This window comes from Rhinolophus hipposideros, assembly GCF_964194185.1.
Source record: "Rhinolophus hipposideros genome assembly, chromosome: 11".
In the NCBI taxonomy this organism is placed as follows: Eukaryota; Metazoa; Chordata; class Mammalia; order Chiroptera; family Rhinolophidae; genus Rhinolophus; species Rhinolophus hipposideros.
In genome coordinates this window covers 25,239,652-25,262,861 of record NC_138057.1, presented here as the reverse complement: position 1 = coordinate 25,262,861, position 23,210 = coordinate 25,239,652, and the positions used below count along the sequence as shown (strand labels likewise).

General features: G+C 35.5%; 1 protein-coding gene across 1 annotated transcript in view; it reads left to right on the top strand.

The window, feature by feature from the left end:
* The window catches only part of LURAP1L (leucine rich adaptor protein 1 like), a 43,874-nt gene extending 35,972 nt beyond the window's left edge, over window positions 1-7,902 (top strand). Inside the window, exon 2 of the mRNA XM_081065853.1 lies at window positions 5,994-7,902. Within this exon, the coding sequence (XP_080921979.1) occupies window positions 5,994-6,368 (375 nt within the window). The 3' untranslated portion in view covers window positions 6,369-7,902. The remainder of the gene's footprint in view (window positions 1-5,993) is intronic.
* The last annotated feature ends 15,308 nt before the right edge of the window (window positions 7,903-23,210 follow it).

Sequence of the window (23,210 nt, the reverse complement as noted above, 5' to 3'; positions counted from 1 at the left end):
TTCAATTCCACACATAAACAAAACAAATGGAGGAAGACAAAGCTGACTGATATAAAAATGGAATCCTCTGTTGCCCAGTTAAAACAGAAATATTGTTGTAAATTTTGAACTGGCTGAGAAAGCAGAGGAAAACTTTGGTGGAATAGCACTGACTTGTACATGGCCGCAGGCTTTCCTCCTGAAGCATTCCAAACCAAAAGCAGTGGGTGGAAATGTTGCAGAATGTCTTCTGAGACTGCAAATAGACAATAATATCCTATGGACCCCTGAGAAACGAGTTAGAGGAGTGCTTTATAAATAAAGCTATTAATAAAACTGCCAGAAATTTTAAGGATGGGTAAGCAGAAAATCTTCTGTGATTGTCAAATTGAGGATGTGGTAGTTTTGGAGAGGAAGCAAATTTGGGCCCAAGAAGGTTATGCAAAGTGAATATGCAGATAAACTGGAATAAACTGCTGCAAAAACAATCTTCCAAGCACCTTTCCAACAGCTCTTTAATGCATACAGATGCTTTTGATTTTTTTTGCTTTTGTTTTAAAATAAATATGGCTAGAAAAGGGGCCTTCCACCAATTACAAATCTGAAAAAAAAATGCTGATTGGTTTCTTCTAATTTGAAACATGGATTAGAGCATCACGTTCAAAGGCAAATCTAATCTGTTTTGTTTTCTTCATGTACATGATTATGGACTTGCTTGCAAAGTAGTCTGTCTAGCTTCTAATTCATATTACAGCTTGCTGGACATTTGGGATTTAGATCATGGATATTGTGGGTTTTACAGTAGGAATGCATGGCTAAGAGATGGCTTGCTTTTATCTGATTAGTCAATTTTGCTTTTATCAATTAGTCAAAATTAAAGGATAAAAATAGTGAAGGAGAGATTTGAGAGAGAGATGTGTACATGGTGCAGTATGACAAAAAAAAGGGAATAATGTTACTATATGGACGATGCAATTCAGCAGCTCATGTGCCTACTGCAGTTAATATATAGACATATTAAAGACGATATGTATGTTTACCTTGGAGCAGAACACAAATATGATTTTTATTTAAACCCAAATGTCAACAGCTAAAATTACTATTACAACACAATTTCTGATAAGGTGATAAAAATTCACATAAACCTCGAACTTCTGGCTTTAACTATGAGTTTTTACTAGTGAAATCTCTTCTCGGAGATACTGAACAGCAAAATTGGTTGTTCTGTCTCCTCTATAGCTTGCACAATTTTCTCAGCAGATGCAATTTAGTAATCCAATGGCCACAGGAATGACAAAGAATCAGAGAGAATGTCAGAATGGAGGGGAATCTTGAGATGACCTTATCTACAGAATCTTCTTGCCAAATAACATCTCAAATGAAACCTCAATAGGAAAAGCAGACAAAAGGGATAGCTGGGTTCCTCGGCCAAATTAAGTCTTCACTATTGGGCAGAAATCAGTCTTTGTTCACAGACTTCTTTACTATCTCCACTGAGTCTGCTCATTGAAGAATAAAGCCCCACAATTTTTTTTTTTAGGTATATGGAACTGTGGTCCTATGTGCCCAGGTACTTTGCTCAAAGGTCACATGGGTATGCATTGGCAGTGGCAGAACCCTGTACCGTGTTCTTCCTGCAACACCACAAAAGAAGTTGACTTGTTTGGCATGTCCCTTATTAATTGCAAATTTGACCACATTCTCTCTTTCTTGGATTCTATTGAGCCAGTTCAAAACCTTTGTATTCTTTAAGGATTAAAATGATAGTCTGGAAGGAAATATAGATCAGGAAAAGTTTATTATTAAGAATATTTGCTCTTTGAAGATCCCTCATTTCAAATTTTACCATAGACCCAATTCACCACTTTTTCAAAAATGACATGAAATTTCAGCATTCATTCCGTCTAGAGTCCAGCTCTGGTCTGCTACAATCGTGAAGCATGAGAGACTTAAGTATGAAGATGAACCACACTGAAGTAACTATAGGGCAGAGTGGGAGAGAATGACGAGGAAAAGAGGAAAGGACATCCACATCTCTTTAGATCAATTAGTGCAGACTTGTATTTGTTTCTGTAAATGTCCTATTTGTTCCCTCTGTTTAACTCATTTCACCATGTGTTTACAGAACACCTGTGCTGTGCTAGTTCCAGTAATCACCTCCGAACAAACAGAATAATGTTTGAAGAGTGATTCACACCTTCAGGTCCACTTCCTTTCAGAGATACTATCTCATAATATGTATATTTAAGTTAGGAATAGCCTTGCATCCTTTTCTCAGAGTCTTGTTAATGAATAGGAATGGGACTGCAGGCTGGGAATGCTTCAGTAAGAAATGCTCTTTCCAGAAGCTGCCTCTTTCCTTCCTTTCAAGTCATAAATCACTGGCCCACAGCAGAACCCAAGGGAGGGGTGTTCCTGACAGATGATCCAACCTGAAACCACCCTTCAGCCCTTGATTCAATACTAATCAAGCACCTAGGAGATACTTGTAGGTCTTGGGCACAGAGTGGTGAACAGGACAGACCAAGTCCCCTGCACTCTGTGGTACTTACATACTAATGGGAGAGACAGAAAATACGTAAGCAAATAATAAGCAGAATGATTTCAACTAGTCATAATATTATGAAGGGAAGGAAAAACAAGAAACCACTGTTTTCCTGCCAACGGGACAAGTCTACTCTCTTCTTAATCGATGGCCAGACTTCCTAAGGACTGGCATGAATAATAGTGAGGAAAGATGAGGCAGGTACGAGAGACAGAAGTGACTTTGTGATTTAGTTCTGTGGCAGATTGCTCTTACTTTCAAGTTTCATCAGTAGCAGCATAACCACTCCTTGGTTCTAAGAGAAAGCAGTGAGTGGAGAAAGCAGCCTGGAGCTCCATCCAGGTAATGGACGGGTAACCGTGTGAACCGGCTAGCCCCGCTTTCCCACCGTGGGAAGCTGTTTACTCTGCACAGGGAGGACAGAGTGAGACCCAGTAAATCTGTAATCATTATCAGCCGGATCAACACGTTCTAGCCGACTTGCTTTCTTCATATTTTTCCCCAATCCGTGGTTCAATGGCCTGCGAATGTTTGCTTTCAGAAGAAAAGAATTTTTCTTTTCATTTAAATAAATCATGTCATGGTTAAAGGAAGCTTTTGTTATTTCATAGTCTACTCCCCTCTTATTCATAGTGCTCAATAACATTTAAATTTTTTTTATTTGATGCAGCCACTGTGTAGCTCAGACAAAAACTGCGAAAAATCACCCTAAGTATGTTTTAACCCCTGAGTGGCACAGATGCTAGGAATGTGTATTATTATTAACGTCTTAAGAGCTGAACTTCCACAGATCCTAAAATTATGGCTATTTCTAAAAAAATAAATAAATAAATAAGTAAGTAAAAAAGATCAATCAATGCTTTTGACAGACCTGAAGAGATAGAAGAAATGTAAGACATGGTTTCTTTCTTAAGGGAATATAAAGCTTAATTGAAGAAATGGCTAAAAGACAGTAATAGATTGCAATGTCAGGCAGTACAAAATTAAGCTATACCATGAGATACAAAACCAAAAGGACTGCAGAGGAGGCTGGAATCAGCAAGTAGTGCTTGATGGAAGAATTATGACTTTAAGAATGGAGAGGATTTAGAAAGGAAGAGAGCCAAAGTATTTCAAGTGAGGGGCAGAAGTATAACAGGGAGAACACCCAGAGCCTGCCATGGGCTGGAACTCTTTCAGGGGAAAGGGTGGGGATGTGAACAAACGCAGCTGTGGTTCCTTTGAGGTGCTCTCAGGAAATGGTCACATTTACCTTGTACCATGCCTACAATGGGCACGGTAGGCAGCCCAGTTTTATCAGCTACTGATGCCTAACTGAAGAATTTTGTAAGACTTTGGCTAATATTGATTTTCTAGGCTCCTCATGGGACTGAGGTAAACTGTCACTGATTTCTAAATATTTGTTATAGTACATGTAACTTGAGCAGTATTTTGATAGCTCATGGGGTGTGTGGGTGAATTTGAACATGAAGACTGCCAGAAAGCCTCCTTCCCCAACACCACATTACTGCAAGTTCATTGAGATGCCATCAGACGTAAAAAAGGATCTCAAGACTTACTAAATTCACACCCTTCTGTTCGCGAACACCTCAGACAGAAATGAGTTTCACTGGTTACCTTCTGCAGAATTTATTTTCGGTGCTTTTCGCAGAGAAGATAAGGAGATCACCCAAGTCACTTTGTTCAATATCCTAGCAAAATTAAGGGTTTTTAAATTGTACATTGCACTTTTTCTATTTAGACATGTATATTTTAACCTGTGATCTTACATCTTTGAAGTCACTGGTAGAAATTCCATCTCTCCTAATGTTTGTTCATCAGATTCACACAATCCAAAGTTCACCATCAGTTATGGATTAACTCCTAACCAGGAAATATTTCTACAATATGAATGCATACATTTGAAGACAATAGACTCCTTTCTCCTTGATGGCTTGAGTCACTCATGACTAATTCTAGAAACCCACAAACCTGAATTAGCCCTGCATCCATTTTTTTTTTTTTTTTAAGATTTTTATTGGGGATGGGGACGGGACTTTATTGGAGAACCGTGTGTAAAAAGGATCTCAAGACTTAGTAAATTCACACCCTTCCAAGTCAAGTTGTTGTCCTTTCAATCCTAGTTGTGGAGGGCGCAGCTCAGCTCCAGGTCCAGTTGCCCTTGCTAGTTGCAGGGGGCACAGCCCACCATCCCTTGTGGGAGTCAAACCAGCAACCTTGTGATTGGGAGCCCACTGGCCCATGTAGGAATGGGACCAGCAGCCTTCGGAGTTAGGAGCACTGAGCTCCAACCACCTGAGCCACCAGGCCGGCCCTAGCCCTGGATCTTAAAGAGAGAATGAGCAAAACCCAGCCTCTTGGGTTAAAGACCCCAACTGAAAGAAGAGGAATCCATTTGAAACCATAATGAATGACTAGGACCTCTAGTGGCCAAATGTGTCCCTGTCTCCCAGTCCAGGCAGTGGAGTCTTTATAGGAGCTATGTCTCCAACTCTGAGAGTTTTTGCAGCATTCCCCTCCCCGCCTTCCCCAGTATCACCACACCCTAGGTGTTCCCATTGAACTGTAAGGCCTACAAAGCCTTGTGGCTTTGAAAACACATTTCTCTGAAGTTAACTGAGAACTACCAGAAGAACTACACACCTTGAAGTCACTTAGGGAAGTTTTAGAACCTTCTCAGAGTCTCATATACCAATTTTGATCAGAGTTGCCCTTCAGGTCTCTGAAACAAATAATAATATAGATTTACACTTCAATATCTATACACTTCATCTTTTAACGTGTATCAGCCAATTGTATTGGTTCCCTTTTGGATTCAATATTAAAACAATTTGGTTCCTCTTAAAAATAAAAGCATTATTCATACTACGTATATGTCAATATAGTCATAAAGAGAACAAACCTTTTCTGTACTCTTTTTTCTTTTTCTTTGTCTATAAAATGGGGGTAAACATAATAATACCTGTGGTACAGGATACAGGATTGTTTCTATAATGAATGTTGAGGTTTTATAAAGATGCATGGCACGTTATCACTCAAAAAATAGGAGACGCTACTATGATGATAGGACAAATCCTTAATTTCTCATTCCTCTTCTCCCCACCTCTTAGCATCCACACACATATTCCCAAGTAAACTTGGATAAACTATTAATATGGCCAGAGATAGAATAAGTTTCTTAGCAGAGACGCTGACATTCGATATGATATTTCCAGGCATCTTGGTCAGGATTGGGAATGCAGTGGGAGTTTTACTGTTCCTTTCGGAGTCTGGCAGGAAGGAAGTTATTTGATTATGACTCCTACCATCGGTCAGCAGTTTTCAAAACAGCTTGAGATCAGGAGAATTTATATTTTAATTTTGTAAATTTAAAATTATGGACTGAAGAAGACAGAATCCAAATGAATTTTGGGTCTTTCAAAGATGTCGAGTAACTGTCATATCTTTCCTTTCCCCCTCTTCTCCACAGGTTAATCTCAGAGCCACAGACGTCAGGCTCATGCGCCAGTTGCTTGTTATCAATGAGAGCATTGAGTCCATCAAGTGGATGATTGATGAGAAAGCCACGATTACTAGCCGAGGCAGCAGTCTCAGTGGCAGTCTGTGTAGTTTACTGGAGAGTCAGAGCACCTCCTTGCGTGGCAGCTACAATAGCCTACATGATGGCAGTGATGGGCTGGATGGTATTTCTGTGGGAAGCTACCTGGACACTTTGGCAGATGATGTCCCAGGCCATCAGACCCCGTCAGACTTGGACCAATTCAGTGATAGCTCCATAATAGAGGACTCCCAGGCATTGCACAAGCCTCCCAAATTGGATTCCGAATACTACTGCTTTGGCTAATGACCCAGTTTTTTGCATGGGATTGGTGTGCAATTAACTCATATTTATCTTTCTTCTCCGCTGCTATATTTTGGTGTGATTTTTTTTCTTTTTTTATATGACAGCCTTAGGGGGAAAAAAAGCTTATTTTGAAACTGCTTGATGATATTTCTGTTGCTCCTAATATTTCTAATCTGGACTGATTTATCTTTCTTTCTTATATCTCTATTTTTATTTATTACAATGATTTTTCTCCCTTCTTTTATAATGGCACAAATAAAGAAGGGGGAAAGAATAAGCAATAATTATGTTTCTACTTTTGCTTTCAGAGCAAGGGGTCAGGGATTACAAGAAAAACTTTGCTAAATTTTACAATAAACCAAAGTCTGATAACAGTTAATTTTGTTGCTTGTATTCTTAAATGGTTCAAAGTTTCATTTTCCAGAAGAAGTTGAGGTTTATTGCTGTTTGTGTATCAGGTTGAACAAAATGTTTGAGATAAAAGTTGGGCATTATTTCTAGGCCACAACTTCCTAGGGTAAAGTCAACAATCCTTTTAGTCACACACTTCTTATGACAATCATTTGGAAGCCCCAAATATATGCACTCTGTTCAGCTCAAACTGTGTTCATACTGTAGATCAGCGTTTTGTCCTCAGTAATTCTAACTCAAACTGTAGATTAACTTGTCTGATAATATATATGATTCTCCTAAATTGCAAATAATTTAGATCAGATGTGAAGGTGATTAGAAGTTAAGGTGTCCTAAATTAAAGTGTATTTTGAGGTTTTGTTGACATTTACTTGTATACATTTTTCAGTTCTAATAGGATATGCAAAAACGTGGATATATACATATGGATGGATGGATGGATGGATAGGTTGGGAGGCAGAATTCATTTATGAAGTCTAGTATAATATCCTTTCATCCTGTGATGGATACATAATCTCTCAGCTTTCTGCAATGACATGAAAATTAAACTCATGTAGTGAACATTTAGTTTTGATGTGTTATTATTAATCCTCCACATTTCTTTTGCCTTGGTGATTCCTAGTGAATGAATCTAGTGAGATTTCAAACTGTTTTTTTGTAATGATACATGTTTCTGCACTTAGTGTTTTATAATATGAATCCAAAAATCTTTCTATGTATAACTGAAAAATGCCCATATTCAAGACATGGTTCCCCAAAATTTTCCTTTGTTATTACATACCTATTATATACTTGTCAAATGTATTTTTTGTTTCCTGGACATATATTATTCATTTTTCAATTAAAACCTATAGGGTCTATATTTTACACTGGTCCTTTTCTACAAATTGATTGGTATAATGCTCATCACAACAATTTCATGACGTGGGAACTGTCCCTTCTTTATTTGAGGAAACTCAGGCACATATATGGTAGGTAACTGGGTGAAATCACTCAGAAAAGTGTCAAAGCTCATTGAACTGGGTCTGTCTTATTCCTAACAACACTCCGTCCGTAACCCCACTGGTACCTATTAAAGTTAAATAATAAAGTGTAGATGAGAAAGCAAATATAAGCCTGTGACAAAAAAAAAAAAAAAAGAAAAAGGAAAAAAAAAAAACAGTGACCAAACATTTTTCTTCCAGTCAGTGGAACCTGCGTTTTCCAATACTGAGCTTTCTGAATGCTTTTCTGAAATCACATGTCTGGAGTCAGTTTTGTGCCTATAGGTGAACCAGGGTGTTGGCCACAGGCCAACTGTCTCTCATCATATATTTCCTCTTCTCTGCTTATTTTTACATCCAACTTAATAAGGCTGGTTGGTTGGCTATTTTGTTTGGTTTTAATCTGAAATTAAACCAAGTAATTTTGGTGCAGATTGTTTACCAGATTAAAATCCAAGAGTATGAGTTATGAACTAGCCAATAAAGCATTCTTAGAACAAAGACAGATGAATTTCGAATAGAGAGTAATGAAATGTGTAATAATGTGTCTATGGCATTGCAAGCACATCCCCCGAAAGAGGGAAGTGGGCAGACAACAAGAGTGTAAGAGGTATCAAGGGCAAATTCTAACCCCTTCACAATCCAACATTTGCCTAGATCAAGCCAGGCACGCTGAAGACATGCCTGTCCTCAGATCACAGTTTCAGATTATAAATTCAATCTGGCAAATTTCATTTACACCCTCCTTTTCCAAGTCAGCTTTCCCTGCTATTTGTCTATCCCATGCCTTCTATAAATTTCCCGTGTGGAAAGGAAATGAAAAATCATAAGAGTATAATATGAAAGAAGTGCAAGGAATAGTTTTTATTTATATGTTATATTTTAAGGAACCTGTAATGAACATTGGCAAAATACTTAAGAATTTTTTTTACCTCTATGAGTTTCCATATTTTATGTGCTTCCCAGTTATGCCTGTTTTTTCAAAAGACACCAAATATAGTCTCTGACTTATATATGTGGAGTCACATATAAGCCAACAATGTTTTGATACTTGATTTTACTAAGAGGAGGGGAATACGCAATTAAACAACATTAATTACCATCATTGGTCTGAAGAGAATGAATGTGTTTTCAACTAAAGAATCCCCATGACTAATCTCTGACCTAGAGTATTTGATCTCTGTCAGCACCATAAGGAAAAGGAGTAAAAATGTTAAAGCAAAAGTGTCTTTCAAACTATTCTGCATGCACTGAGTTGTGTTCTCCCAGAGAAATGGAATTTTCCTCAGTTATATTAATCTCACCATTTTTATGGACTTGTCTTATAATGAGAGGGAGGATAATTGAAGGTAAGGAATTTAGACAATTTAAAGCTTGTACAGTTTGGGGGTTCAGCAAATAAAGGAACTCTAGATGACTAACTCAGAAGTCGTAATTAAACTTCAAAGAAACTGCAATATTTATATGACCAGTCAGACACAAATTTTTAAAGTTTCAAGTATTTGTCAATGTTCAGAAATACAGTAAGGATTCTTTGCTGTTGGGTGGATTATAAAGACCCTTGGAACTCCATGAATAACTTCAAACAGATATTTGTATCCCCAGTTGAATCAAAATGTGATCACCTCTATTATGCCAAAATAAATGGTCATTTTGAGGGATTCATCTTACTGACATCTCAGCAACAGTTGACACATTTAACGGCTCCTTTCTCAAAAGACCGTCTTCATTTGGCTACTAGGACCTCACTCTCTCTTGGATCCCCTTATCCCACTGCCTGGTTGTTGGCACACTCTGCTGTTGTTTTCTCTTTAAATTCCTGACCTCCAAACACCAGAGTGCCTCTTTGCTCAATTATGGCACCGCTTCCCTTCAAAAATGGTTTTCATCGAGTTTCACAGTATAAATGTCATCTGCGTGCTGAGATTCTGGAAAGCGTATCGCCAGCCACAGTCTCTCCCTTGAACTCTGGTATCCCATGTTTATATTACTCCACAGCATCTCTACTTAACATCTGATAAGCATCCCAATCTAAACATATCGAAAACTGAAATTTTATGCTTGTTCTGTCATCTTCGCCAATGCAGTAAATGGTGCCTACACTAATCAGATGCTTCTTCCAAACCCTTGAAGTCATTCTTAATTGCTCTCTTTCTCTCACACCACATCCAATCTGTCATGCAAATCTCATGAGCTCTACTTTAGAAATATATTCAGAATGAGCTACAAATTCTCACACTACCATTACCACCATTCGAATCCAAGTCAGTATCATCTCTCCCTGGGACAGCGGTAAGGAGCGGTCCCAGGGAAAAATAGCCATCTTGTCTTCCTTGCTTCCACCCTTACCTTCCGGCAGTTAGTATTCAACACAGCAGCCATAATAATCTTTTAAGATACAAGTCAGATTTTGCCAACTTCTGTTCTAACCTCGTAATATACTTCCCCTCCCTCCATGTATAAATCCAAATCTTTACCATAGATTACAAAACCCTAGGCAATTTGCTACCTTTCTACCGGTCTGACCTCATTTTATTCCATTTTTCCCCTTCTTTCTTTGTGCACCTAATTTTCATCCTTACTATTCCTTAAAAATCAATAAGCCCATGCATGTTCCTACCACAGAAGCTTTGCACTTATCATTTTCTCTTTCTGAAATACTCTCCCAAATATTCATAAGTCTTGATCCCCTAGTTCTTTTTGGTCTCCAATCAAATGGCATTTTGTTGAGAGGATTTCTTACATAGCACACCTGGCACATTCTGTCCTTACCCTGGATGATTTGTCTTCATACCATCACCTAATACATATTTTGTGTGTGTGCTCTCTGCTTCCGCACAGTAGAATGGAAGGTCTATGAGAATAAGAACTGTATTTTGTTCACTGCCATATCTCTTACAAAAGTGTCTGTTACAAAGCAGATACCAAGTACATGTTACTTTTATTACAACAATTATTAAACGTTTATTGAGTGCCTTCTAGGTACCAGGAAATGATTGTGCTAGGTTCTGGTGATGCAAAAAGGAGGAAAGTATAAAACTTGCTTTCAAGGAACTCATTTGTAAAGTATGTTTCTCTAGTAGGAAAAATAATGCTCCACCTCTCAAAAGATGTCCGTATCCTAATCCCTGTAATCTGTGAATACCTTACACAGCAAAAGGAATTTTGCAGGTGTGATTAAGTTAAGGATTTTGAGATAGGAAGATGACCCTGGATTATCTGGGTGGGCCCAATGTAATTATAAGGATCCTTAAAAGATAAAGGCAGAGGTGCCAGAGAAAGAGTTGTGACTATGTTATACTCTGGCCATGAAAGCAGAAGAACCATGAGTCAAGAAATGCAAGAAAAGGCAAAGACATAGATATCCCCTAGAGACCTATTGATACCTTGGTTTTAACTGAGTGAGACCCATTTTGGACTTCTGAACTCCAGAATTACAAGATAATAAATTAGTGTTGTTTTAAGCCACTAAGTTTATAGTAATTTGTTAAAGCATCAATAGGAAACTAATACATATCTCAGTAGCTTGAAGTTGGATGTTGTTGTATTGCTACAAATGTGGAAGTTGCTTTGGAACTGAGTAAAGAGTAGATACTGAATGAATTTTCAGGAGCATGATTTAAGAAAAGCCTAGATTGCTTTGAACAGACTATTAGTAGAAATATGGATTTTAATAACTTTGCTAGTAAAGACTCAGAAGTAAGGAACACAGGAGAGAAAACCCATACTATTTTAGAGAATACTTAAATCATCATAAGCTGATGATTGGTAGAACAGATAGTAAAAGCACCTCTGGTAAGGGCTCAGAAGGAAATAAACACATTATTAGAAACTGTAAAAAAGAGAAGTCTTGTCATATAGTGGCAGAAGGTTTAGCAGAACTGTATCCTACAGTTATATGAAAAGCAGAACTTGTGAATGATGAATTTGCGTTATTTTTCTGAGGAGATTCCAAGCAAAATGGTTAAATATGTGGCTGGTTTCTTCTTACTTCTAATAATAAAATGCAAGAGGAAAAATATAAGGAAGAAGGAAGAACTTACTCAAAGAGGAACCAGGACTTGATGAAATGGAAAATTCCTTGCTATCCAGTCTATAAAAGACACTAAATTTAGCAGATTTGCTGTCAAGAAAACGTGCTGTGGCAAGAAAGGCAAGAGTGTAGCTGGACCTTATTCTAATATCTCATGGGTCAAAAGATCAGAGTATTCAGTTACAGAGAGGTCTCTTTAAAAAGATTAAGCATGTGACTCCTGGATCCCCTCAACCATGTCAGCAGAAACCAAAAATAGTCATGGGATAATCTAAAAGAAGCACGTGGAGAAGCTTCTTGTATAATGGGGTGAATTCCTGTGACATACACAGGAGAATCATAAGGTTCTTGATAATGTTATACCAACAAAAACATTGCCAGTTTGGACTGGAAGAGATAGATCAAAATGAAGAAAGGCTGTAAGATCCTTAAAAATCCTGTAGTCTAGAGACAAGCTGATAAAACTATTCAGGACAAATACATGCCACTCCAATGAAACAGGGAGGATGATTCCAAGGGCGGGTCCTCAAGCTCTGAGGGAAAAGTCATAAGCCCAGAGGACAGAACTAAAAACCACAGAGGATTATTCCCAGGCTTTTAAACCTAAAGCTGATGTCTCATCTACATTTTAAAATTACTTGGGACTGATGACCCTTTTCTTTCCTTCCCTTTTCTCCCTTTTTGAATTGAAATGTTGTTATTATATGCCTGTCCCACCACAGTATTTTGGAAGCAGATTAACTTGTTTCTTGAGTTTCATAGGTTTGACAGGAAGAAAAATTGTGCCTCAGGATGGATTATACCCAGAGCTTCACCCATCGCTGATTTAGATAATATGAAGAAGGGTGGGACTTTTGAGGTGAGATGATTAAATGAGATTTTAGACTTAAAGTTGATGTGATATTGAGCTGAGACTTTTGGGGATGTTGCAATGGGGTGAATGTAATTTGCATATAAAATGGACAAACATTATGTGGATCCAGAGAATGAACTTTGGTATGCAGTATAATGACTCTCCAAAGATGTTTACATCCTAATCTTCAAAACTTACACATATGTTACCTTACAATACAATGCCTCTACCTATTTCTTTCTGTGCTCTAGTTCTATGCTTTTTCACTGCCAAAGAAGACAGTATATATCTGAACAAGAAAGAGTTCTGGGCTAAATTATAAGTGAGAGGGTACATTAGGATTTGGCCAGGTGCCCACAATTTTCATAAATCATGTCTTAAGACAATTCCTGTGGGACCAAACTCCTATTCCTTCCAAATTCATGAATAAACATGATGAATGCTACAAATATCCCTGGGCTCCTAACAGCTAGTGACAGCACTAGCAGCCTGTACTCTAGGAGGAAGCCCTGAAAGTACATCTCCCTAAGAAGCACACAGTACACGCGGGAGGATAAGTTAAACCATTTTACATGGGCAGATCAGTCGTGTTCTCTGTAATCTCCCTAGCACACTGCTTAAGTGGAAAATCAGCCATTTTTTTAGTTTATGTGCTGCCGAAGCGAGCACAAATCAGCCATTTTTTTAAACTGGACATTTTAATGTCCACGAGATAATTTTCATTTACTTATTTCAGTGATTCATAACTCATTCAGACTTGTCCTATCTTGAAGTGTTTACCATTTGATGGCCATTTGTTTGAAGAGTTGTTAAGCTTCAGATGTATTTTCTGTACTGTCAACATGTATTATAAAAGTACTGATAATTATTGGTTTCAATAAAATGCATTTGTAGCCAGTAACACTGCCTCCTTTTGTCTTTATTTTAAATGCTACTTGAACTACAGTAAAAAATAAAAATAATTTCTAGAATATTTTTAGTTATTTATGTTGATAAGACATGTGTCTTGCCCATATGGTACATAGAATCTAAGGAGAAATGAAGAAAGACAATTATGAAACATTATGCTAGTTACTAAATAAGAAGCATGGTCCAATGTGGAAAGAGATATTATTGAATTTATGCAAAATCAGTAAATTATATCCTTGGGATATATTTAAAACGTATCTTACTGTAATATAAGACTGGGTGTTATCTAACATAAGACCGGATCTTATATTAATTTTTGCTCCAAAAGACGCATTAGAGCTGATTGTCTGGCTTATTTTTGGGGAAACATGGTATTTTATTCTTCATTTAATTAAGAGAGATATAATGTAATAAAATTATCTCTGCATAAATCTCACTGCCATTAAATTGTGTTTTAATCCTGGACCATTTTCCAAAAGAACTATTTAAGATAATGCTAATAAATTGGTGGTTCTGAGATTGTCAATAGAGTCATTGCTAAGATAGCACTTATTTGTTAGCTGTTCTGAGGAGATGGATTTATTAAATAGAATCAGTACAAATACAAAGGTGAGTGAACATACCTATGTCCTTGATTAACACCAGATACTGAATATTAGATACTACAACACATGGAAGACTGTTCTGCTGGGAGAGTCTGATGACCTCAGGTACAATAGCAAATCCATGCTATTTTCATCCTAGGTAAGTCTTTAAATAAATAACTTCAGTTCATTCAAATAGTAATGGCCAGGTCTAAGATTTTTAACGTAAGCTTTACAGAACTTCTTGCAGCATGCAAATTATAATACAAAATCATTACACTTAACTCAAGATGTCTTTTCTTGGCTTGAGATGTACTAAAAGAAGATGTGTCTGCAAACACTTACATTGTACAGCCAACATGCCTTTGCTATGTGGTCCAATACCATTTAAGTCCGGAAGATTTAAATCCAGTTTTGCAAAGAAGGATTTCTCAGGAAAGTGTGGAAATAAGATAGAGGTATGACAGAAGGAGAGAGAAGAAAGTAGACAGAATTTCCACAGGGTTTTGATTCCTTGCATAATAGGATACAGTTTCTATCTGAATTTTATTCACTGATGCATTATCAGTCTTACGCTGTATCTATGCAATCACAGTTATCACTGTTTAAATGTTTAGTAGAGCACTCCCATTGAACGCTAAACAACATGCTTTCAAATCTCCTCACTTATCATTCTGGATTACTGTGCAGCATGATTAACCTAAAGTGTGGTCAAGCCAAACCTGAGCCCGTGCTAGGTTCGTATCACGTCTACCTGTTTGTATGAGTGCTTGTTCAGTTCCAAACATTGCCCACAGTTGGCTGTCTTTCCAGTCATTAACATCGTGCACGAGGCCTGCTTGTCCAGTGTGGGAGAATTGTTAGAGTCTGCATTATTTCATTTTTTACTAATGAGGGATCACATACAGTAGGAAAATGCTGCATTCCTTATGTTTTTAGATTATTCTCAGAGTAATTTACTACAATTACTTTTACATTATAGCCAAATCAACCTATGAATCAAATATAGTTTTAGCTATCAACTCTGCATTTTTTCCTTTTCATGCAAAGGAATATATGTGAGAAGTCAAAAGATCTCTTATTCCTTTATTACTGATTCATTCCAGCTTCTTGTCACTTTGCCTTCCTCTCAAAGCATCATCTTTGTATTTTTTTACTGAAAATTCTTTGTAAACTTACCAGTGATGACTCTCTCAAACAATCTGAAAATTTTGTCCAACATAAAAAAATGGACTGAGGTAACTATTCTGCTGAACCCTCAAAGATTTTTTTTTTTTTTTTTAAATTCAGAGATCGGTGCTAGGTCTTAAAGAGCTGCCAGAGGACATGTAGAATAATCCATTACTTTGCAAAAAGAAAAATGAGGCATTTTGGAGTAACATGTACCATATGATAGTGTAGCCAAGTTGTCTTTCTAATTATGTTTCAGAAAATCATCTCATCCACATTTGCTGCAAATAAAAACAGTGAATTCCATTTAAAATATAAATAATGTAATGTAGGATAAAAGAAAGACATTGAAGGAGTACCATGCATAATCATTAACCTACAGTTCAGGGGTGGTATAAAGTGAGAGGCATTGATTTCAAGAGTGTTTCTGTTTCTCCAATTACTAGATGCATGAACCTGAAATAATTCTGTGTGTCTCGGTTTTCTTATTTGTGAAATGGGCATAATGAAACTTTCCTCATGAGATTCTTGGAGAATTAATTAATATTAGGAAAGTGCCAGGAATACTACCTTGTACACAGAAATATTTCATAAATTATGTTACTGTCATTATAATAAATAAAGGCATCTGTTTACATCTAAGAAAGAAGAAATTAAGACTGGTCCATCATAGGGAATAAAATTTAGGTACATATCCTGTTGTGTGACCAATCTATTAAGTTAATGCAAAAGAAACTGCAGTTTAAAAGGTTAAAAATAATTGCAAAAACTGCAATTACTTTTGCACCAATCTAATAATAGTCATTTCCAAACAATTTCTCTATTGACTACTTCCTCTACAGAGGATGTGGAAGTTAAACAGTTGCATTTATCACCATCCTTGTAGCTAGCCATGGCTATGGGACAAAATTTTAGCCTATTAGCTATATGCAGAAATCTGACAAGGGTTTCTGGAAAACCTTTTGCTGACTTTGAGCTGTTTATATAAACCATTCCTGAACTCAGAATATTTTGAGGTTCTCACATCCTTTTTTCCTATGGCAGCTGGAAAACTTGCAAGAAAAGGCATTCAAAGTGCAACTAGCATTTTAGGACTGTTAACACACAGTGCCAGCAGTGAATAAATAAACTAAACACAGTTGTTTTCTTTGTCCTCAGGGTCACCATAATGCTGCTAATAAATCTAGTTTTTTTTGTTTTTTTGTTTTAAGCCAAACAAGATTTTCCTTTATGCTATATACTTTACAGTAATAGTCGTCAGAATGATGAAAAGATGCTAAATTCAGATTCTGTTTTCTAATATTTAGTTGCTGGAAATCAACCAAAGTGTACAGAGGATTCTTGAGATATCAAGGCTTTCTAAAGCATTGTTAATTTACTGTCTCAAATTTCACTTGGAGCTCCGTTTAAAAAAACGCAAAAGAAATATTTACATAATGTGTCACTTTCTTCTTTTAGGACCCTTAAAGATACAATAGCAGTTAAATGATGACTGACTTTTGTAGAATTAGTGTAGAATGAAAAACAAAGCCAGTATAAATAAGTGTACAGTTAAAAATGTAGCCATACCTGACCTACTTTCCTGCTAGGTTTATCAAATCAATCAGTGAGAAAATAATATTTTAGGTGACAAAATGATGGCTGGTGATACCATTTACAGTCACATATACCATTTATCATAGAGATCATATAGTAAATTTAATAGCAATCCACAAATGATTTACCAAAAATCTATTAGGACTCTACGTTCTTCCAAATTTTGACTACCCATAGAATTTTGGAATATTAAAATTCTTGTGGATTGTCACTGGCTCCAGGCTTGAGTATCCGCCAGCAGTTAGGGGGAAAGTCCTCATTACATTGATGACTAGGAATTTCCACCTAATTTAATGAAGACACAATGCAAATATCCTCAAATTCTGAAAGAGTGGCAGAGCTATGAAAACGGCTGAAGTCTTGTGCAGTGCCTTCTAAGATGACTGACTAATTAGAAACGTTAAAACCCTGAGTCCCTCAAAGAATTTGCAAAGTTAGACAAGTTTCACCCACTGAAGGATGTTTTGGAAAAATGAAAATATCACTGCAAAAAGCAGTATTTCCTTTTTTCCATTTTAGGTTCCTATGTTTGATGAGGAACATAGATGAACTCACAGGCTTTGAAGGCCTTAAGAATTCAATTCAAGGTTTTGCTCAGGAACTGGGGACAGAAAAGCAAAAAATATGCAGTTTTTACCACAAGATTGTATCTTAAGAGTTTACAGAGAAATCCAAATTACTAATCGCTGCGGTCACTGTGATTGGGTAACTGGGAATTACTTGGTTTGGTTTGAAGTTAACCAACTCATTCTTAAACAAATACTGTGATCCACTCTTTCTTTTGGTGATGCAAATACTTCCATATTCATGCAGAAGCTTGTTTTCCTATTATGAAAGTCTACCTCATTTCATATTTCACATAAGATTGATTTTGAAGAAATAACTATACAACATGTTTTTAATGTAAAGCATCCTTTCAGTCATAGTTATTCTATAGTTCTAAACTGTAGAATACGCTCTTTAAGAGCTTTCTATTGCAGAATAATTTTCTTATCTTAGCATTCAAAAGCTTCATCTGCCCAATATTAGCTTTGCATGTTAAGAGGAGAATTCCTCCCCAATGGGAAGAGCAAAAAGACTAGACATGTCATAAATATTTAAGGGATAAACCAAATAATAAAATATTTACTAAAGATTTTCTTAATAAAAGTCAATACCAAAACCAATAATAAAAAGTTGCCAAACCACAAATCATGCTCAATAGTCAAGCTCCAGAGGCCAGGGAGATAATTTGAAAGAGGTTACATTAGAGAGTAAATCAGAATACAAAGGAAAACGTGTGCAATCTTGATAAAGGAAACCAAGGAAAGAGATTTGGGTTCAATTTGGGAAAAAGGGAAAACTCTCATCCAAACTCACTATCCAAAATATTAGGCAGTTCTAAGGACCAGCAAAAGCACGGATCATGAGTGAGTCAAATTACATAAATGAGCCAGAGAAAGGCAAACACCCACTGTTGTCACCTGGAAGACTGACTGATCTGCCTATTCTCTGCATATGCCCTGAGAATAAAATATCTGTGTCTTCGCTTTTCTTTCTCCATGCTCAAGAATGCCTTTCCTTCTGCTCTCTATCCATTCAAACCCATTCGTCGTTAAAGATCTACCTTCTCCAGGTAACAGTCAGCTTTTCTGTTAACCCGTAGTATTCACTGACAGTACCACATTATTTGGTACTTATGAATTTGCTATAATATGATGTGAGTATATGTATGTAAGGATATGTATGTATAAGCAGTTTGAGGGTGGAACCATACATTTTTAGCTCCTCATCGCCTAGAATGTTATATATTTTGTAACATTTATTTTCAGTATATTTTCAACCAATATTTCTAGAAGTAATTTAATTGACTTTATTGTTAAGCCCTACCAAATAAAAGTAATTTCACAGCCATTAAAATCAACAGAAAAATGTACTGATATGCCATCAACATGTTGCCATTTTTCATTGTTCACATGGTAAGAGAAATAAAAAGTATCAAAGAAAGAATCAATGGAAAGTTATATACTATTGTAATTAGAAAAATCCAAAACTACCAAATTTAAAAAATTAAGTTAACAAAGGAGTTAATAAAATAAATGAATAGATCAATATTTATATATACATATAGATATGTACATATATTGTTTTATTATGTGCCAGAGTCATTTGAGATGTGCCAGGAGATAACCATTTACAATGAGAAAAAAAATATAAACTGGGCCGGTCTGGTGGCTCAGGTTGTTGGAGCGCAGTGCTACTAACGCTGAGGTCACTGGTTCGATTCCTACATGGGCCAGTGAGCTGTGCCCTCTACAGCTAAGTTTGTGAGCTGGGCTGCCATGAGCAGCCATAGGTCGGCCGTGAGCAGCCCACCTGATGACCCACCACCGACTGCCTAACCTGGGGGGGGTTGGGGGGGTGGGGGGGAGGAGCGCAAGGCTCATAACACCAGCCTGGGCCAGGGAGCTGTGAGCTGTGTCCTACACAACTAGACTGAGAAACAATGGCTTGAACCACAGTGTGGGGGTGGGAGGGGGTAGACGGGGGGGGGGGGGGAATATATATATAAACTAAGAATAATTTTAATTGTATGAAATGATTCAACCTACCTGAAAAAAAGAAAAACTATGAAGTTTTCAGAAAGATGTAATATAAAACTTGGAATATTGTATAGATTGTAAATGTGTAAATTTTTTCCAACTAATTTACGTTTATAGAACTAAACAAGAAGGTAATACAGATTGTTGTAGAAGAAAAAAAAAAGAATCAGATCTTTCACCTAGCAGGAAACTGGACAAAAATATGAAAGAATATATTCAGCAAAGGAGGAAAAAAATTCCCTACCATATAATAAACTTCTTATGAGCAATAATAATTAAAACAATGTGTAAAAAAATCTCCTGGAATAGATAAAATAACACATAAATATTTAATATTTATAAAAGAAGCATCTGAAAACAATAGAAAAATTTTTATTTAATCAATGACACTAATATACATGTTAGGAATTTGAAGACAAGAATCTATTATAGACCTATAACTCACACTATAAACTAAAATAAATCCACGTGTATTAGTGTTACTTTCAAAATAACTATAAGAGAGTTAGAGAAGAAAACATTTAAAAATCTAAACATTTTGGGTTAAAAGATATTAAAAGAATGAAAAACTTTATATGTAAAAGTTAAAACTGAAATTCAGAAAAAGATTAAGTAGGTTGAGGAAAATAGTTGTATCAAATGCAATGATAAAAGAATATAATCAGAAAATCAACATTCCAGTAAATAAATGACATGAAAATGTTAAAAAAAAAGAACTTAATAAAATATATAGGAAAGAAACGTTGGTAGTAATTAAATAATGATCAAAAATAAGGTTCCATTTTGCTATTAAATTCTCCAAATCTTCAAAAATATATTGGTATACATAAACTGCTGATGTCCAAGTAAAAGTGTTATTATTCTTTACAATTTGGAAGTATCTAAATTTAAAAGTTTTGAGAGCAAAAACTACAGAAAATAATGGTAAGGAAGGAGAAAGGCGTTGAGTAAAAGATGTTTACCATGACATTAAGTAAACTAGTGAGGTAGAAATAACCTAAACATCTAGCAACAGAAGAATGTTAATTAAACTGTACTACATACACTGGACTGATATTGTTAACACAACTATTACTAATAATAATTATGACATTTACACAGTAAAATAAAAACATTTTTATGAAATATAAAGTGACAAATATTTATACTGTTTATGAAGAATGGCTGCAACTGTGTCAAGAAATACGCGCATATGTGAAATTTATCATATAATCATTGTGGTATTTTTCTTATTTGTGTTATGAAATATAATCCTATAATATTGCAACTGCATTTTTTAAATTACAGGTAACTTTAAAAGGCTTGTCAAATTACCCTCTAACTAGGTACCGATTAATCAGTATCAATTAATTCATTAGAGTCCATATTTCAGCACCTTCACCATCTCTGGATATTATATCACTTTTTAATAACTTTTTGGTTTAGTTTAAAAATTATTTTTCATTGCTAATTTTTATTCTGTTTCCTTAATATTTAATGCGGATAAACATCTATTTGCCATAGTTGGCCATTTATGTTTCTTCTATGACTACTAGATTATTTATCTTTTCCCATCTTTATTGATAATTTTCTTATGGTTAAGTAGATTATTTTCTATATTAACAGTAAAAAAGGTAAAAACAAAAAATGCATGCATTATGTTTTTTAAAAGGCTATTTTAAATGTGAAGACTTAATTCTGAGTGTCAAATGTCGATACCCTGATCATCGATTCATGTGTAGAAATGTATTTCTATTGTTTTCTAGTTTATAAAGCATTTTCACACAGATTGTTTAATTTTATTTTTACAGATTAGAGTTCATGAATTAAGTTTTAGGTTGTTCATTATGGGAAATGTCAAATTTACCTTATTATAAGTGTGAGTTTCGTATATATGTTCTAGTGAGAAGTTTTTTAGACTCATAGTCAACTGTCCTAAATTTCAATCTGAAGATTTCTCCTGTGAGCTATATGATCATCTGCAAACTGTTTCCTCATGTATTAAATTGAAAAGTTATCTTTGAACGCTGTGTGAGGAGTAAATCAGATAGCATTATTTAACTGTCAAATCCCTGACAAATATTAGGGACTATACTTCCTGTTTTACCTTTCTTTGCCAAGGTTCTCAGTACTCCACAGAAAGCAGCTCTACATGGAAGCTCTCATACAAATGATTTTTTATTTATTGTTTGGTGGTTGTGATATTTACTTATGATTTACTTGAAATATTTTGTAATGAAATATTCTATAAAGCAAGATTACCTTGAAAATGCTATAGTTCCAGAAAATTAGATAAGATAACCAATTATTATTGAAACCTAAAGTTGATTTGTTTTGGTTTCATGCTCTGAGATTATCACCAAAGAATATCTGGTATCTACCCATGAGAAGACTTTTTAAAAACTTGTCAAGAGCTATCAGCCCTAAGACTATTTTCCTATCAGCACTAAGAATCATTGAATCTGTTTAACTTAGTGCAAAATACATTATAGATTCTCAATAAATATGTATTATGTGATTAATACCAGAAAAATATCCCAATAGTCATTTTCCAGAAAGCCTTTTAATATTGTCAGGTTAGTTTCAAAACATGTTTATAATTTGATTTTGTACAATTTGATTTTATAATAATGCTTTTTACTTCTCAGACTGACACAATTACCTTTCTGATTTGTACATTATTCATGTGTGGCTCTGCTTGTTTTATAATTGAACTGAGTAAAATGGCTCTCACTGAAATTGCACTCAATTAAGAGTGTGTATATACAACTGCTTATGCATTTTTTTCATCTTTTAACTTACCAAGTGAACTGCCATTTTAGTTTCTGGTTTAGACTTGAATTTAATTTAATCTGAATCAAATTCTCACAAAAGAACTGAAAGCCTCATAGAGCCTAGTAGAATTCCTTGAATTTGTGAGAAGAAAATAAGTTTACATACAGATAAAAGAAACTATAGAAAGCTGATCTACATGTGGTTTTATTACTTAAAATATTACACTATTTAAGATTTCTGTCAAAACAATTTGCAACTAATCTATTTGGATCTACACTTACATGTTTGGAAGAACAGTGAGATAACATTGGAAAATGAGAAATAGTTTTTATAAAGACAAATCTAATATTTCAAGTAGTCATCTACTCAGCAAACACATTTATCATGTGCTCTGAGGTGGGTGCTGTGTTGGAGATGAAGTTTAAAGGGCATAATTTGATTTTAAATAGTTCACATTCACATAAAAAAGGACAATGATAAAGTGTAAGGGCTATAAAGAGTGTGGCAGAAATCAAAATAATAAAAAAACACAGATATGTGTCTTTTTCTCCACCTTCTAAGGAGTCTCATTTGTAAGTTGCTTATTCTGAAAATAGGTGGGTAGCATTAGGGAAAGACATAGTCTTTGAATCAAAACTTAAAGATGTCAGGAAAAGAGAACATATGTAAAGAAAGGCTGATGAGTTTCCAGTTTAAGGTAAATGGATAAAATTGGGGAAATCAGACATTATGAACCTAATGATGGCATGCAATAGGAGGTGAATAACATCACCTAAATTTTAGTATCTACAAAAGAAAGAACCACTTTATCTAGATTTAACTGTCAGATTATAGGATATATATGAGGCATAGAAGAACAAGTTAAGGCAAATAAAAATGCAATCAACCCAAACCAGAACATGGACAATCTAAGGACAAAAACCAAGTTTCTCAAAATAAGAGAAGAAGGGGGAATTATCAAATAAAG